Raw genomic sequence first — 16950 nt, 5'->3', positions numbered from 1 at the left:
CTAAAAAAAGTATCAGGTACCAGGTACTATCCACAGTAGAAAACACCCAAAAAGCGAGCAGAGTCGAGTCGAGTCGAGCTGTACTGTGCAGTGGAAAAGCCCCATAACAGACTACAGCATCATCTACAGGTGATCGCACACACTCCATCTCTCTCTCTCTCTCTCACACACACACACACACACACATCCTTGTTTCTCCACTAACTTGTTAGAAACAGCCCAAGCCGTGATTTAGTTCTAAAGTGAAATTTTTGAATTACTAATGAAGGCCTAGACGCATCATTTGGTTTGAACCAGCAATGGCTGATTCTGATCCGTCGCGTAAGAAAGTAGTTCCATGCACAAATACGTTTTTTGTGACCATACTCAGTTTTTCCTAATTTTTACAAATTTACTTGTTCATTGAACTGTTGAATATAAGCAATATCACAATCGTAATCGTGCTATATGGCCCTAAATCAGCACTGCTGTGATTACCTACAACACTCGACCTGCGGCCGAATCACAGCAGTGCTGATGCAGGGCAATATCACACTCTTGCTCGTGTGATGTTGCTGTATAATTTTGCGACGCTGTTTGCGAATGTTCGTTGGAACTACGGTTTTGGGAAACGCCAAATTGTTGAACTATGTTGGTAATGATGAAACTTGCGACCATAGTTCGCTAACGATGCATTTGGGAAACACACCCCTGGATGATTTTCCAAGAAGTGTCCCATTTAACTTGATACCAAAATGTGGCCATTTATATTTGTGACCTTTTTTAAAGGCTACCGCAAAGTGGCCAAGTAGCCTGCTTATTTATTTGCATCATGGAATAGCTTATATTAGGTAAAGCACTAGCAACTGAAGTGAAAGGTTCTCTAAAAATCATAAGAAGAACAACAACAACAATTAGGCCTATTAACATGGCTGTTGTTATATCCTCTCTTGCATTGTGTCACCATTTTTGAAAATTAGAATTGCCTTTAGGTGACTGACTTCAATAGTAAAAAAGGAAAAAAGAAAAAACATTCATATTTGTTTTAATTTTATGGTCTGGATTCTCAAGGCAAGGTGGTTTTGTCACTGTGAATCCCCGTTTGTTGGCCTCAACTCTGGGAGTCCTTGTTTATCCCCACAACATTCCTGTCTCATAAATCTTCAAATCCCACCCAAAGTCTGGGGCTCTGCAAACTTGTCCACCACCCTCAGTCGATAAACTCAAGTTAAACGAAACGGGTGGTTTTAAACAAGGGACACAAATAGCAGAGAAATCGCGCAAAACGCAGCCATGGCATCTTTGGGGTTGCAGATGTTAGGAATTGCGCTCGCGTTTGTCGGGTGCTTAGGGGACATCATAACCTGCATCATTCCTATGTGGAGAGTTACAGCTTTCATCGGCAACAACATCGTTACGGCGCAGGCCACTTGCGAGGGACTGTGGATGGTCTGTGTGGTACAGAGCACGGGACAGATGCAGTGCAAAGTGTACGATTCAATGCTCGCGCTGTCCCCTGACTTGCAAGCCGCGCGCGCTCTGGTCGTCATCTCGATCTTGCTCTCTCTCTTTGGCATCCTCTTGGCCATCGTGGGTGGCAAATGCACCACTTGTATCGAGAACAAAACCGCGAAGGCAAGAGTTGTGGTATCTGCGGGGGTGTTTTTCATTATAAGTAGTCTGCTGTGTCTCACACCTGTCTGCTGGTCAGCACATACCATCATCCGAGACTTCTACAACCCGCTCTTTCCAGATGCGCAGAGACGGGAGCTCGGGGCGTCGCTCTACACTGGCTGGGGCGCTGCGGGGCTTCTGCTCACCGGGGGCGCAATACTGTGCTGCCAGTGTCCACCGAAAAAGGAACGACCATTCATCGCCAAATACACAGCACCGACATCAAACTCCTCGGGAAAGGAATTTGTATGATGCATAAAGTACATGGAATTATCACATAACTGTAGCACAATAATCCATTCCATAGTTTTTATAAAGGACATTTTGTATGTTAATTTAAAGTGTGAAATGTTACACTTTTGATATGGGCTATTAATCCGATGACGATGTTTATATGTAACCCATATGAAGATTGTTTAGACTGTTTCAGCATAACACCTTGTACAAAGAGCTAATTGCAATAAAAATGTTAGTCAATATAATACTGTAAAAGCGCTACATTCAAATAAATAACAATGAACATTTGTTTCTACTATTGCTTTTTAGACATAAAATGCTGTTATTCAATGCTTGTTTAAAGTGAATGTATTAAGTTCTGTAATTAATGCTTGAGGTTGTGTAATTTTGCACAATGACAGAAATGCACAGAGTTCGCCCTTGACAACGGTAATAACTTATTCTTTGTAGGGGTACAAAAGCAACAGTCACACAAAAACTGCAGCTGTGGAATGGTCAACAGAGGAGTGTTCAACATGGTTTGGGGGCAAATTTATACCCAAAAGTGAGCTACATTGGACAAAATCTCACTTTGAGCACATTCTGGGAAGTTGGAAAAATGATGCATAGCCTACATACATTAAATAATGTTTATACTATATATATATATATATATATATATATATATATATATATATATATATATATATATATATATATATATATTTGTGTTTGGTTTTAAGGATGTGGGTTAGGGTTAGTCTATAGTTAATGTATGATTAGCTTAAAATAAAAAGAATAGAAGTCTATGGTATGCCCCATTTAGAAAGTAGTAAACGTGTCTATATGAGTGAATGAAAAATGAATGTTTTCAGGGCTCTGATCAGTCACACTAATTGCACGCATATTTGTTAATCACATTTTATTACAAGTGCAAAGTTATGAACTCAATTTATATTTCCCAAATTCCCACTTACGTCGGATGGATTACTTCTATAGTGCCTTTAAGTACTTTTTAGATCTTGAAAGTTTATGGCCCCATTGACTTGCTTTGTATAGAAACAACACCTCATACATTCTTCAGTATATCTTCATTTGTATTCCACAGAACAAAGAAAGTCAAACAGGTTTGGAACAGCATGAGGGTGTAAATTATGAGAGAATTATCACATTTGGTTGAGCTATTCCTCTATGATGCGCTCGACGAAGCAGTAAAAATGCATGTGTATTGGTGAAATATTTTTTGCATTAAAATGGGTAAATTGTGACATGTACATGCTATTGATGAGAATAGGTTTTCTCTTCTTTCATTTTCATTGTTTTTTTTTTTTGTTTTGTTTTTTTGTTGTTTTGTTGATGTTACTATTGACTTTTACAATTAAAATTGTTTTTGAGGAAAAAGTTTAATGCTGAACTAGTTGATCAGATATAGAAGTCAGCATAGAATTATCTGGCACTGAATATACACAAGCCAAACCCCCAGTCTTTCTTTGTTATATGCATTAACATGCTCCAGGACCTGAGAGAGAACCTGAAAAACCACACCTGTTCTGGATTTTCTGTGTAAGACAACTCCCTTTGAGAATATTTTGCACAAAGTGACTCTTTTGAAATCACTTGTGTCAGAGGGTTGGTGATACATAATGAAGGGCTGCAACACGATAGAAAACTGACTTTCATGCAGTTAAAAAAACAGTTCACACTCCACACTCAAACAGACAAGTATAATAGCAATATGTATTTTTTTATTTTTTCCATTTGACATGTGTTCATATCAAAAAAGCAGAAAAATGTCCAAATATGTTGCTGTTTGCTGTATATAATTGGAATATTTACAAAAAAAAACATGAGTTTGAATACTTTAAAAAAACGAAAAAGCATAATAAAAGTAAATCACATGACACATTTATCAGGACCGTATTACAAAAGAGTTAACAATTAAATCATATTCAGACAAGACAGATTTCCAGCTTAGCCTCCTTTAACTGACAAGAGGTTTTTTAAACAATTTAAGTGGTTCCTCATTTTCCTCTTGTTTTCTAAGTACTGTGTATATAAATTTGGGGAAACTTGTACCATTGGCTTTTCATTCAATGCTTTTCAAGTTCCCATGATACCTGCTTAGCTCCAAACTCTCTGAGCCATTACACCTTGGACAAACCCAAGATTGTAAACATCAAAGGTAGAATCCATTATCCATTATTTCCAGAATCCATTAGATCTTAGTTTCACACAAAGTTTTTTCTGGTGGGTGCAGAAGCGTCAGACCGAGGGGCAGCGTTATACTTGGCTGTGTAATTTCCTCTATCCTCCTTTGGCGGGCAGTTGCAGCAGAGCAAACCTCCCCCAATGAGCAACAGGGCGGCGGCCCCCCAGCCAATGTAAAGTGCTGCTCCAATCTCTCTCTTTTGAGCCGCATTGAGCAAGGGATTGTAGAAGTCCTGGATGATGACGTGGGCTGTCCAGCACACCGGGACTAAACACAGCACCCCAGCTACGATGAAAATCGCTCCCGAAGTGACACCAACCTTGGATTTGGAGCTCTCGTCCTCGACACAGTTGGTGCATTTGCCACCAGCCAAAGCCAGAAGGATGCCCAAGATTCCAATCACGATGGAAATGATGATGAGGGCACGGGCAGCCTGAAGGTCTGACGAGAGGGCCAGCATGGAGTCATAGACTTTGCATTGCATCTGTCCAGTGCTCTGCACAACACAGCTCATCCAGATTCCCTCCCATGATATCTGTGCCGTCACAATATTATTACCAATGAAGGCTGTGACCTTCCACATGGGAAGTGCGCAGACCACAATGACACCAATCCATCCTATAATGGCCAGGGCGGTGCCCAGCATCTGAAGGCCAGCAGACACCATGATGCTATGCTGTCTTTGTCTCTTGATCGCCTCTTGAAATGGCTCTCTTTGCACTGCTTACAGGTGTATGTTTCAAAATGGTGTGCGCAGATGCTTTAATAGTACTTCTAGAGGTATAGGGGCGGGACTTCTAACTGATGACCTGCTCTGCTGGTTTTTTGGTCTCTTCATGAGGTGCGACTGTTCCCAGGCTTAAGTGTGAGTCACTGCCTACACATTTTCCACCGGAGATACAATACCTTATTTGGTTTCTTCAAACTAAAATATTTACTCTTCAAACTTAAAATATCTATATGAAAAAAATCCATGGAGGGATCAGTAAACCAAATCAAGCACATGTGTATTGTGCTATTAAGAAAAATATGGTATCAAGGGTTTTTCTTATTACTCAGTAGTTGATGTTGATGTTTTAAGTTAAGAAATGCCCATGACAGGAAGTGACCACATTAAATTCTCCAGGAAAACAAAACAAAACATGGAACTATTTTTAGAAAATGTTGAAGGAATGTTTCAGGTTAAATACAAGTTAAAGGGACAGTTCACCCAAAAATGAAAATTCTCCCATTTTTTACTCACCCTCATGCCATCCCAGATGTGTATGACTTTCTTTCTTCTGCAGAATACAAACAAAGATTTATAGAAGATTTTTTCAGCTCTGTAGTTCCATACAATGCAAGTGAATGGGTGCCAAAATTTTGAAGCTCCAAAATCCACATAAGAGCAACATAAAAGTAATTCAGATGACTCTGGTGGTTAAATCCATATCTTCTGAAGCGATATGACAGGTTTGAGTGAGAAACAGATACATTTTTATGTATTTTTTCCTTCACTTTCACTACTCCTGTTTCTGGTGATTCACATTCTTCATGCATAATTCCTCCTACTAGGCAGGGAGGAGAATTTATGAAAAAAAAATTACTTAAATATTTATCTGTTTCTCACCCACACCTTTCATTTTGAACACATGGATTTAACTACTGGAGTCTTATGGATTACTTTTATGCTCTCTTTATGTGGATTTGAGGGTTTCAACATTTTGGCACCCATTCATTTGCATTGTATGGACCTACAGCGCTGAAATATTCTTCTAAAATCTTAATTTGTGTTCTGCAGAAGAAAGAAAGCCATACACATCTGGGATGGTATGAGGGTGAGTAAATGATGAGAAAATTTTCATATTGGGGCGAGCTATCCCTTTAAGCATAATCAACAGCCTTTGTACAATGTTAATTACAAAAATTATTTTAGACTCGTCCCTCATTTTTTTTTTTAATGCAAAAATCACTGTTACAGTGAGGCACCTACAATAGAAGTGCCTGTCCTACATGATTTTTATGATAAGACTGCTTACAAGGTTTACCAATGTTATGTAGTCATGGTAAAGTTGTAATCTTGGATATACTGTAACTTTACACTGATAGTAAGTGATTTCATCAAACTAAAATCATGTTAACATGTATAATGTTTACATCTTGTGGCTATACTTTTGAAACAAGGTGTATTTGAATGCTTATGGACTGGCCCCATTCACTTCCATTGTAAATGCCTTACTGTATCCATTATTTTTTTTCTTTTCTTTTTCTTTAAAAACAAAAACAAATAAAAAATAAGTAAAGCACGATTCGAAAATATATTTTTTGGTGGTAATTAACTTTATGCATTTATACAAATGCTGTCCATTGAACTTAACTTGTATTGAACCCAGGATATTCCTTTAAAGGATTGTGGGCAATTTAAGTGCTGGTAGCCAAACCTGATCACAAAATAATCAATGTACTGAATAAATATTCTTATTTACAGTATGTAAGGAATTTTGTTCCAGGAAAACACAATAATGACCTTGACCACATTTTAAAGTCTTTGATTTGTACACCCTCATGATAGTCTACAAAGTAACGAGAAAGTGGCAGTTGGTTTCATGTAACACAATACGGCGGATGTGGGGGGTTTTGCTGATGAATAAAGGTACTGCTGATCCAGTTCTACTCAGCAGTCATTGAGTCTGTCCACTGCTCTTCAATAACTGTCTGGTTTGGTTCAGCTACCCAGTCAGACATCAGAAGACTTCAAAGGATGGTCCGGGCTGCTGAGCAGATTACTGGTTCTCACCTTCCCACCCTCCAAGAACTGTACACTTCCAGAGTGAGGAAAGGGCTGGAAAAACTGCTTTGGACCCCTTTCATGCAGCACACTACCTTTTTGAACTGTTGCCCTCTGGCCGGCACTACAGAGCACTGAGCACCAGAACAGTCAGGTACAAGAACAGTTTCTTCCCTCAGGCCATTCACCTTATGAACAGTTAAAACTGCCCCCAATACTCTCCATTGTGGCAATACAATCATGTTCATATTCAGCTATTCATTCATATTTATATTCCATTTAAATTTATTTGACATATCCTACCTCTTCTGCAAATACATTAAATCACCTTGCACATAAATGTAAATCTGTATAAAACATATTTGAACAATATTATTGCCCTACTGTAGTTTCCTCTATATATTAATCTTATTTTTTATTCTTATTTCACTGTTTATGTATATATGTTTATATGTATAGTTCAAATGTTTGTGTGTATATGTTGTATATGTATATTTTTTTTGTATTCTCTTTGAACTGGAAGCTTCTGTCACCATGGGAAATTCCTTATGTGTGTAAGCATACTTGGCAATAAAGCTGATTCTGATTCTGGAATGCATTCAGTGGGCTGTGGGACATTCATCATTATCTCTTAGCACTCCATTCACTTCAAGGATATTTCAAATGAGACTTCATTGTTTATTACTTTTAGATACCACACATATGTAACAAGTACAGGTACGTGATTTACGTTGTATCTTACTCAGCACATTAGAAATTCCCATGGCAACTACTTCCCCAGAATACACCTGTACCCACCTGAACTAGTCAAACCAGTTTCTGATCGGGACACAGGTGACTGCTGGCATTATGTCTGGGCAAGACTGGACAGAGAACTTCAACAGATCATCGCATCAACACGTTTTTTTTTTGTTTTTTTTTAACTGACAATAACAGACAAATAGTGAATTATTACAATTAGTTTGTTGTCGTACCAGTGAAAATTACTGACATAAATAAAAGAGACTTTTTCACATAATCTCACCATTTATAAATATAATATGGCTAGTAACAATATGTTTTCTATAGGTTTTTATTATTATGTTTCCTATGCTTCCAGTTGTATTCCCTAAAAAATGTCCTTGTTTATTCATAACATGTACTGCCACATTTAAAAAGAAGGAAAAAAAAAAGAAAAAAAAAAGGTTAATGAGTTGCTATTGTTTAATAACAGTCTGAGAACCCAATTAGAGATGGTATTATGCTGTGAACAAGAAATATTTAGGAACAAAAACTTTAATCTACTGGTCATAATGACAGCTTACCATACCAGTATCAGTGATTGAGGTAGCCTCTCATTTTAAACACAATCCTGTCAAAACACAGTCCATTTTTAAATAAGAAATCTTTCAAAAAATGTCAAACAACTTCAGTGTTTGTTGTACATGCAGTGAGTATTAAAGATAAGAGTTTCTAATACTTCTAACACTATGGGGTGAGAAGAATGTCTCACATGTTCAGTGCTTAATCTACTCAAATGATTGTACTGACAATGTAAAGATTTGATTGTTTGATTATGTATTCAATTGTGTGTTTCTGACCTACTTTGGGGACACAATTGCTGAACTTTTTTTCCAGTATTGAGCTAAATCTAGGAAATAAACATAAATACATGTTTATAAAAAAATATAAATAATGTCTTAACTCACCTCTAAAAATGGCTATTATAATTGGCTTTCTTTAATAACAATGGAAGTTCAGGAAGTCCCTGCCATATAGATCATGTTTAGATCATTAACTCAGGAAACAAAAAAACAACAACAACAACAACAATAGAACATAAAGTCCCCATAGTGTTTATGTGAATTCCTAACATTTAGGACAAAGATCATTTTGACATAATTCAAACTACTTGATGAAGCATAAGAAACCAACAGCTTACTGTAAGTTGCAACATGATCACAGAAAAAATTTACTGAACCTCATACTTAATTTTCTATCATCTATTTGAAGCACAAACATAATACCTAAGACTAATTTCTTGTTGTGTCATGAAATGTTAAAACTGCACAAACAATCATGTAATGTGTAGTATTTTGGTCAGCTTTTGTTCTCTCTCTCTCTCTCTCTCTCACACACACACACACTCACACACACACACACACACACACACACACACACACACACAGACACACGCCTGTGATCACATGAGTGCTTGGATGCGTATGCTGACGTCACACCAGGTCGGTTGATGATTCACATTTGTTATCAAAACACTGCCAATTTCAGAATGTTTCAAGCAGGTCATCGCAGATATAGATCACTTATCATTCCGGTTTTCTATAGGCATAACTGGGGTAGATGTCTTTCTAAGCTAGTTACCTTTTACAAATACACACCCTCCCTCGCCGTCATGTTTATCTAAACCGAGAGCGCGTGCGGACTTTTGGTTCCGTGTTGCTGTATTTGCCGTGTATTGTGGCTTTCTTTCAAACAATCCCGCCCTCACGAGAGCTAACGAGCAGAAAGAAGAGCGCAGGAGAATCTGCATCAGTGACGCTTGAGAGAACAACATCTTCACTGAAACTCATTAGTCATCGCTTGTTCCCTATCTCACAGAAACTCACTGAAACTCATTCAAATAGAATTAATGTTTTCCGGATGTGAACAAGGCCATCAAACTGATGATGTCACACTCACCTTTTTGTGACTTTTATAAACAAGACAAATGCCATTTCTTTTTCTTTTTCTTTTATTATTATTATTATTATTATTATTTTGACGTGTATGTGAAGTACTTAAAAAAATAAAACAATTTAAAGGCATAGTTCACCCAAAAATACAAATTCTGTCAATTTACTCACCCTCATGTTGAACACAAAATTCGATGTTAGTTAGCAGAATGTTAGGGACTTACAGCCTCAGTCATCATTCATTTTCACTGTATGGAAAACAGAGCAGCATCTTCAAAATATCAAAATTTAACATGGAAGAAAATATTTTGAAAAATTTCTCAAAATGTCTTTTTGTCCGTACAATGAAAGTCAATGGGATCCAGTGTTGTTTTGGACCCAAATGATTTACATTGTATGGACAAAAACAGTTGAAACTATTGAATCATTGACTTGCATTGTACAGAAAAAACACCTCATACATTCTTCAAAATATCTTATTTTGTGTTCCGCAGAAAGAAAGTCATAAAGTTTTGGAGTGACATGAGGATGAGTAAATGATGACAGAATTGTAATTTTTGGGTGAACTATTTCTTTAAGTTACATTTCCACACATTGAATTCCTAAATACCTTATTTCCTGAATGTCATAAATGAAGAGTTCCTTGGAATTTAACAATCTGGTTCTTTTGTGTTGACACTAACACTAGCAATACTTTGACACTAGCAGAACATTACCACATACTCCTGCCTTCATATGTGTGTACACATCAGAAGAGACATGTCTTTTTCCACTGAGTGAACAAAGCTCGAACTGCAATGTATATATTGATATAAGATAATAAAAGATAATAACAGTTTCACCTAACCTGGTCTCTCTCAGCATGCATCACATTTTTTAAACTGAAACTTGTGCTTTCAATTCTCCTAAAGATAGAATTGTTTAACCACCTGCAACAAGGTTCTTTCACTCTCTCAAGGAGGAAGCAGGAGACAGTGCATCAAACTCAAAAGGTATTTTTATTTTCACACAAACACACACATGCATGCACACACACACACACACACACCACAAAACAGTTGTTAGAGGTGATTTCCTACAGGTGTCAACCCTTACCGCACTCACTCTCTTGGCCTCGCTCTCCACAGACATCGCTTAGCCACGACCCCATCACCACACCACCATATTTACTAATGGACATAGCCATATCAGTTTCTTAGTGTCACTTCTAAACACATTTGTTTTTGGGTTGCATCAGTAAATTAAATCCTTTTCATGTAGACAACCAGGAAATGGACATCTAATATTCCCTAGTCATCCATGTTTTGCTGCTAGATTTTATGGCCTGCAGCTGAAGATGCCCTAGATTGCTACCAGGACTTTGAATTCAGTAGTTAGTCTGCTTAAATACACTGCTTTGCTAAGAAGGTCAGTATAATTATCTGTTGTATTTCTATGGGGAAGTTTTAAAACAACAACAGAAGTGTTTATTAGTGCCACACAAAGATCGAACAGGAATTGATGCAAGGTTTGAATTTCAAGACTATTTCTACATTAACACATTAGATTGTATTTATTTATCTATTTATTTTGCCATTTTAAGGGCCACAACTGGATTTAAACAAATATAGCTTGTGAGATGCAGTGACTTTTAGCATTCAAAGGGATAATTCACCCCCCCTCCAAAAAAAAAAAAAAAAAAAACATTTGCCAGATGCTACTTGCACCCTGGTGCAAATAATGGTAGATATTACTTGCACCCCATCTCTGGTGCAAATAATGGTAGATACTTATTGCACCCTGGTGCAAATAGTGTCTGATACTATTTGCACCCATATTTAAATACTAACATACAGCATAGGGGCATCACTGCAGCATGTTTATCGTGTTTATTTGGTTTATTTAGAGTCCCACAGACACACTACATTAACCCCTAAACCTAACCTTTACCTTCCCTTAGAAAAAAATAAACCTTGTTTTTACTACAGTAACCATAGTTTCACCATGGTATTTTGTAGTAAAATTATAGTAACTAAAAAATGTAACCATGGTTACTATATTACCACCATATTACTATGGTAACACCATAGTTAATTGCATTAAAACTATGATTTCTGCCAAAAAACATGGTTATTACAATATTACGATAGTGATGCAATGTACACACAAGCGATGCCGAGCCACAGGAACGAGTGCAATCGACAGACCCCACCTCCGGATCAAACCCTTCTCTCTACTCTTGGACATTCACCGTGACCAAATCACTGCGATGAAATCAACCTTTATATACATTTTTATTTATTATTCTAAGTAGTATTAAAGTAAATATTAAGAGAGGAAACAGGAAATCGGATGGTGAAAAAAAATGTGGGACAAAAGGCGGAATCGAACCAGGGTCACTAGGACAACAGTACACATTCACACACCATCTTTACACCCCGTGCCACTGCAGCGGCACCAACTGTCTAGTTTGTCATATATTTCTTTGGTTCCACCAGACTAATAGCTGCACTGTGTGGCAGATGATATTTATGCCGGCGTGAAAATAGTCACTCCGAAAATATTTCTGCCATTTTCAATGAATAACAACATACATTTCAGCCTATCCTTCACAATTTAATGCATCAGTCATTTGGACTACTTTATGGTACTTGTTTGTACTTTTTGGAGCTTGACAGTCAGGTCAGCATCCTCTTTTATTGTATGGAAAAGAGTTGCCTGGTCATTCTGCTATCATTTTGAGTTACACAAAAAAAAAAAAAAAAAAAAATCATGAGGGTGCATTTCTATTTTTTGGTGAACTGTTCTTTTAAATCTTTAGCATGGGTGCATAATGGGCCATGCTAAGGCATTCACGTTGGTGTTGTCAATAATTGTCCATCAAGGAGCATTTTTTCACAGATCTACCTCATTGTTCTAGTTATTGGTTAACACTGGAAAACAACACCAACCTTTGGTTTAAACAAACCTTTATTGGAAGCTACATTGTCAATAGGGTTAAGAGCAAGCAGCTCCCTTTTTATGAGGTTGCCAGCCAATGCTAAGATTGCACCTTATCATCTGATGTCAGAACCCAGGTAGGTCAGCCCTTATTCTCAGAAGATAAGATTTGTTGAGGGAAGTTTCGGCTAGGACAGAACATTCCAGCCATCCTTGAGCACAAGTGGAGATTCAGTGAACAAACATCCACCTTCATGCTCGGCCAATCCTTTTGTGACTTTGGAAATTCCTGATGCAAGTGTCTCAAGGACTTTTACGGACACAGGGAGAGTTTCATTGAGCATAAGTTAGAGTGAAAGAGAGGTCTGAGTGAGTTTTGAAAGAAGATAGAGCGGAGACATGGCTGCCTTTGGTTTGGAGATAGTGGGAGTCACTCTCTCAGTTCTTGGCTGGATTCTCGGCATTGTGTGCTGTGCCATGCCCATGTGGAGGGTTACCGCGTTCATCGGCGCCAATATTGTCACATCGCAGGTGTACTGGGAGGGAATCTGGATGAGCTGTGTGGTCCAGAGTACGGGACAGATGCAGTGTAAAGTGTACGACTCCATGCTGGCTCTTCCGATGGACCTACAGGCAGCTCGCGCCCTGGTGGTGGTGTCCATCATCTTAGGTGTCCTAGCGCTACTTGTTGCTATAGTGGGGGCCAAGTGCACCAACTGCATTGCAGATGAAGCGACCAAAGCTCGTGTGATGATCAGCTCTGGTGCTGCTTTCATAACTGCTGGAGTCATGCTGCTCATTCCAGTGTCCTGGTCAGCACACACTGTTATTTTGGAGTTCTATAGCCCAGTTGTACCAGAAGCTCAGAAGATGGAAATAGGAGCATCGCTGTACCTGGGCTGGGCTGCTGCGGCTCTGTTTCTGGTCGGGGGATCCATCCTGTGCTGCAGTTGCCCACCTCAAGAGATGCCAAAGTACCTACCCCAAAGTCGTATTGGCTACTCACCTTACCACTCAGTGGCTACAAGCACATACAACAAGAGAGACTATGTCTGAGTGCATCACAGAACATTTGAGTCTTTCATAGAAGTAAATTGTGACCATGTGGGTCGGAGGTAACCATAACTGAAAATGTAGTTTACTTTTTGTCTGTGAATATGTCTACATATTTTTGCATAAGGTATATTTTTGCTTTGTATGTTTTTTTTTTTTTTTTTTTGCTTTTTGTTTTTTTGCCAATAAGTGCCTATTGTCACTCCACACTTTGTTAAACATATTTTGGATCCAGGTGCATGAATATTGAGATACAGTTAAGATTGTATGTTTTAAATCAATTTGTTAGGTGATTTAAAGGAAAATGTGGGGACAAAGCAGTGAAAGTAAGACTGAGATTGATTTTTTTTTCCTTTTCTTTATTTGGCATGTACGTTCTCGTTCTCTGTTGTCTAGTGCTATAATGTGTGTTGAAACTAGCTGTATATTTAGTTTAGCCACACATTAGCCTCCAATTTCATAATAATTAAACAAATTTGAGTCTGTTTAATTTATGACTTTGAACAGACCTCAGATAAGATGATCTTGTTTAAACAAATGCTTCCTCTTACATTTAGCTACAGTAAGTAACTAGGCTGTTTTTGTTTTTAGACTTCCTGTTTTTAGAATCATGACAACATATGCTATAGAGGAAAAGCACCAACCTACCTTTTAAATGCAAATGTAGTTGATCATTTTAATACTGGTCCAATACCTAATCATCTCTTAGATATGATAGGTTATATTGTACACTTTGTCTTGCTGTAGGATAGTGTTTGGACTGAGGAATGTTAAAGGGATAGTTCACCCAAAAATGAAAATTCTCTCATCATTTACTCCTCCTCATGCCATCCTAGATGTGCATGACTTTCATTCTTCTGCTGTACACAAACAAAGATTTTTAGAAGAATATCTCAGCTCTGTAGGTCCTCACAATGCAAGTGAATGGTGACCAGAACTTTGAAGCTCCAAAAATGACATGGAGGCATGAAAGTAAACCATAAGACTCCAGTGGCTAAATCCATATCTACTGAAGCAATATGATAAGTGTGGGTGAGAAACAGATAATTATTTAAGTCCTTTTTTTTACTATCAATCTCCACCTTTGACCAGCCCCAAACAGTAGGTGGCTGTATGTGAAAGTGTAGATTTACAGATATTGATCTGTTTCTCACCCAAATCCCTATCACCCTATCAAATCGATTCTGAAGACATGGATTAAACTACTGGTGTCTTAGACAACTTTTATACTGCCTTTTGAACCTTCAAAGTTCTGGTCACCATTCACTTGTATTGTGAGGACCAATATAATATATATAATATTGCAGAAGAAAGAAAGACATACACATCTGGGATGGCATGAGGATGAATAAATGATGAGAGAATTAAAATTTGTGGGTGAACTATTCCTTTAAGTGCTGTTGCATGTGTGCTATCAATATACAAAATGTACATGTAGATGTATGCATTTAGCATTTGTGTGTGCATATTTTATTAGACTGCATAAACATTAAAACAGATTATGAAAAGGGAAAATACATTTGGTTTGCTTTCCACTATGGAGAGACACAAGCATGAAATAAATTCCAACCCTGGATAACACAACAGGGTATATAGAGATTATATGAGCAGACACCTCCCAAACTTTCATTATGGATTAAATGTACATTGTACAGGTGTGTATTTGCCACTTGCCTTGTTGATAATGTATTTGAATAAATATATTCATATAAATTCTTGACTATTAAATAGTTCAAACAAGCTGCACTTCTACATTTCAGATAATTTGCTGAACTAGTAACTTCTCAAAAAACAACAATATACTGAACAAAAATACACCATAAAGACTTTTCTGACAAAGGAATTCGACTAATGGACACCAAATAAAATAGTTTGAAAAAAGGATGGGCATAAAGAAATTAGTTAAGGTAAGTGAAAATCAATGTATGCATCTCATTTGTTAAACGTTAAGTGGAAAATAAATCTATATTATATAATAAAAAAGAAAAAAAAAAGAAAAGAAAAGACAAATGGAGTAATAAAACACACACATACACACGCGCGCGCATGCACACACACACACACACACACACACAAGAAACCAACACAGAATTACTTAGCAGTCGGGCTGCACTAAATTAATTGTTTTAAAGGGGTTATGACATGAGGAATCACATTTTACTTGATCTTTTGACATACAGGAGGTCATTGTACTATAAAAACATACTGAAAGTTTCAGAACTGAAAATTTCCTCAAAAGAAAAAGAGCATTTATTTAAACCAGGCTCTAGAAACGAGCCATTTGGAATTTGTGGAACTTGTGACATCATAAGGACCAAATACATCTGCATATGACTGCCTCTTCAGCAACACATCAACACCTATTTTTCATCATTGCACCCTTGGCCCCACCCACTTGAGCTCAGACAGTCAGTCACACAGGTGAAGAGGAGAGAGGGCCTGTCATGGAAGATTCATCCAAAGGGGACTTACACAGGACACCTCCATGTGCCTATCTGGATTTAAATGTTTTTCAACATAAACCTGCACTAGATGGCTTTGACTGTTATTATTCATCTCGTGCCGCTTTTATAAGACACAATGTCAAGTTAGGTTACTTAGTTACTCTTAAAAAGGAGACCCCCATCTTGTTTCATCTTGCAGTTGTGCTGTTTTGAAGGCATCTTGGACCGTTTTTGCATCCATCTGTACTATTTTTAGTTTTTAGTAGTGATGGGTCGTACATGAACGGTTTGTTTATTTTGAATGAATCTTTTATGTGACTCAGAAGATCGAGTAGTCTCAGAGAGTGATTCGTTCATTTTGTGTTTTCTCTTTTTGTCCGAGTCGTTTGTTCTTTTGTCACGTGACAGCCGTATACGCTATGCATTGCTCACACAGGAAACAGAAATGATTAGTTCACCTCCTGAGTCATCTGGTCTGAGTTGTTTGTTCTTTTGTCATGTGACAGCCATATACGCTATACGGCTGTCACTTGACAAAAGAACGAACGACTCGGACAAGAAGATTCCGAAGGTGAACTAATCATTTCTGTTTCTCATAATTTGTCCTTGACTGTATTATCAATTTTCCTTATTGGGACTATAATCAATGTTTGCGTAAGTAGACATGTTGGGGGGATTTAGCTATTGAAAATGTAACATTTTAATTTAATTCTGCTCAAATGAATGAAATGACTTGAATAAAGATTCATTCGTTTTGCTGAACGAGACTCAAAGATCGAAGTCAGTAAAATGATACGATCTTCCCATCACGAGTTGTTAGTCTTTTGTACAAATGCACTATATGGACGTCTCTAATCATTTCAATGTGTTTCCGGTGATCTGTGGCACGTTTTAAGAATGGTACAAGCACAACTTTTAAAAATGCATCTCATTCTGCTGCTGCCACTGGGAGAACTGACTGGGAGAAATACATGCAATCCTGTGTATAAACAAACGCGGAAGATGTGAGATGTGAAG

At 37.6% G+C, this 16950-nt stretch overlaps 2 protein-coding genes across 3 annotated transcripts; one reads left to right on the top strand and one right to left on the bottom strand.

The window, feature by feature from the left end:
- The first annotated feature begins 1206 nt into the window (after nt 1-1206).
- Nucleotides 1207-15199, top strand: cldn3d (claudin 3d). Of its 2 annotated transcripts, XM_051681732.1 has the most exons (2): nt 1207-1757; nt 12829-15199. In XM_051681732.1, exons 1-2 carry the CDS (start codon nt 1273-1275, stop codon nt 13490-13492), a joined length of 1149 nt encoding a protein of 382 aa, XP_051537692.1. In that variant the 5' UTR covers nt 1207-1272; the 3' UTR covers nt 13493-15199. The 2 variants fall into 2 exon arrangements, with proteins under 2 accessions (XP_051537692.1, XP_051537691.1); XM_051681731.1 differs by lacking the exon at nt 1207-1757 and having other exon boundaries at nt 12479-15194.
- Nucleotides 3593-4803, bottom strand: LOC127431333 (claudin-4-like). The gene has a single exon (XM_051681733.1). The coding sequence runs from the start codon at nt 4743-4745 to the stop codon at nt 4098-4100; it is 648 nt and encodes a 215-aa protein (XP_051537693.1). The 5' UTR covers nt 4746-4803; the 3' UTR covers nt 3593-4097.
- Nucleotides 15200-16950: the final 1751 nt, after the last annotated feature.

This window comes from Myxocyprinus asiaticus, chromosome 40 (assembly GCF_019703515.2).
Source record: "Myxocyprinus asiaticus isolate MX2 ecotype Aquarium Trade chromosome 40, UBuf_Myxa_2, whole genome shotgun sequence".
NCBI lineage: Eukaryota > Metazoa > Chordata > Actinopteri > Cypriniformes > Catostomidae > Myxocyprinus > Myxocyprinus asiaticus.
This window is presented reverse-complemented; position numbering and strand designations above follow the sequence as displayed.

Excerpts from the sequence above, each read along its gene's own strand:
- LOC127431333 (XM_051681733.1), bottom strand. The coding sequence starts at position 4,745 with ATGGTGTCTGCTGGCCTTCAGATGCTGGGCACCGCCCTGGCCATTATA.
- cldn3d (XM_051681732.1), top strand. The coding sequence starts at position 1,273 with ATGGCATCTTTGGGGTTGCAGATGTTAGGAATTGCGCTCGCGTTTGTC. Across the intron at positions 1,758-12,828 it reads CAGAGACGGGAGCTCGGGGC|CGGAGACATGGCTGCCTTTG; the intron begins GTCGCTCTACAC and ends AAGAAGATAGAG.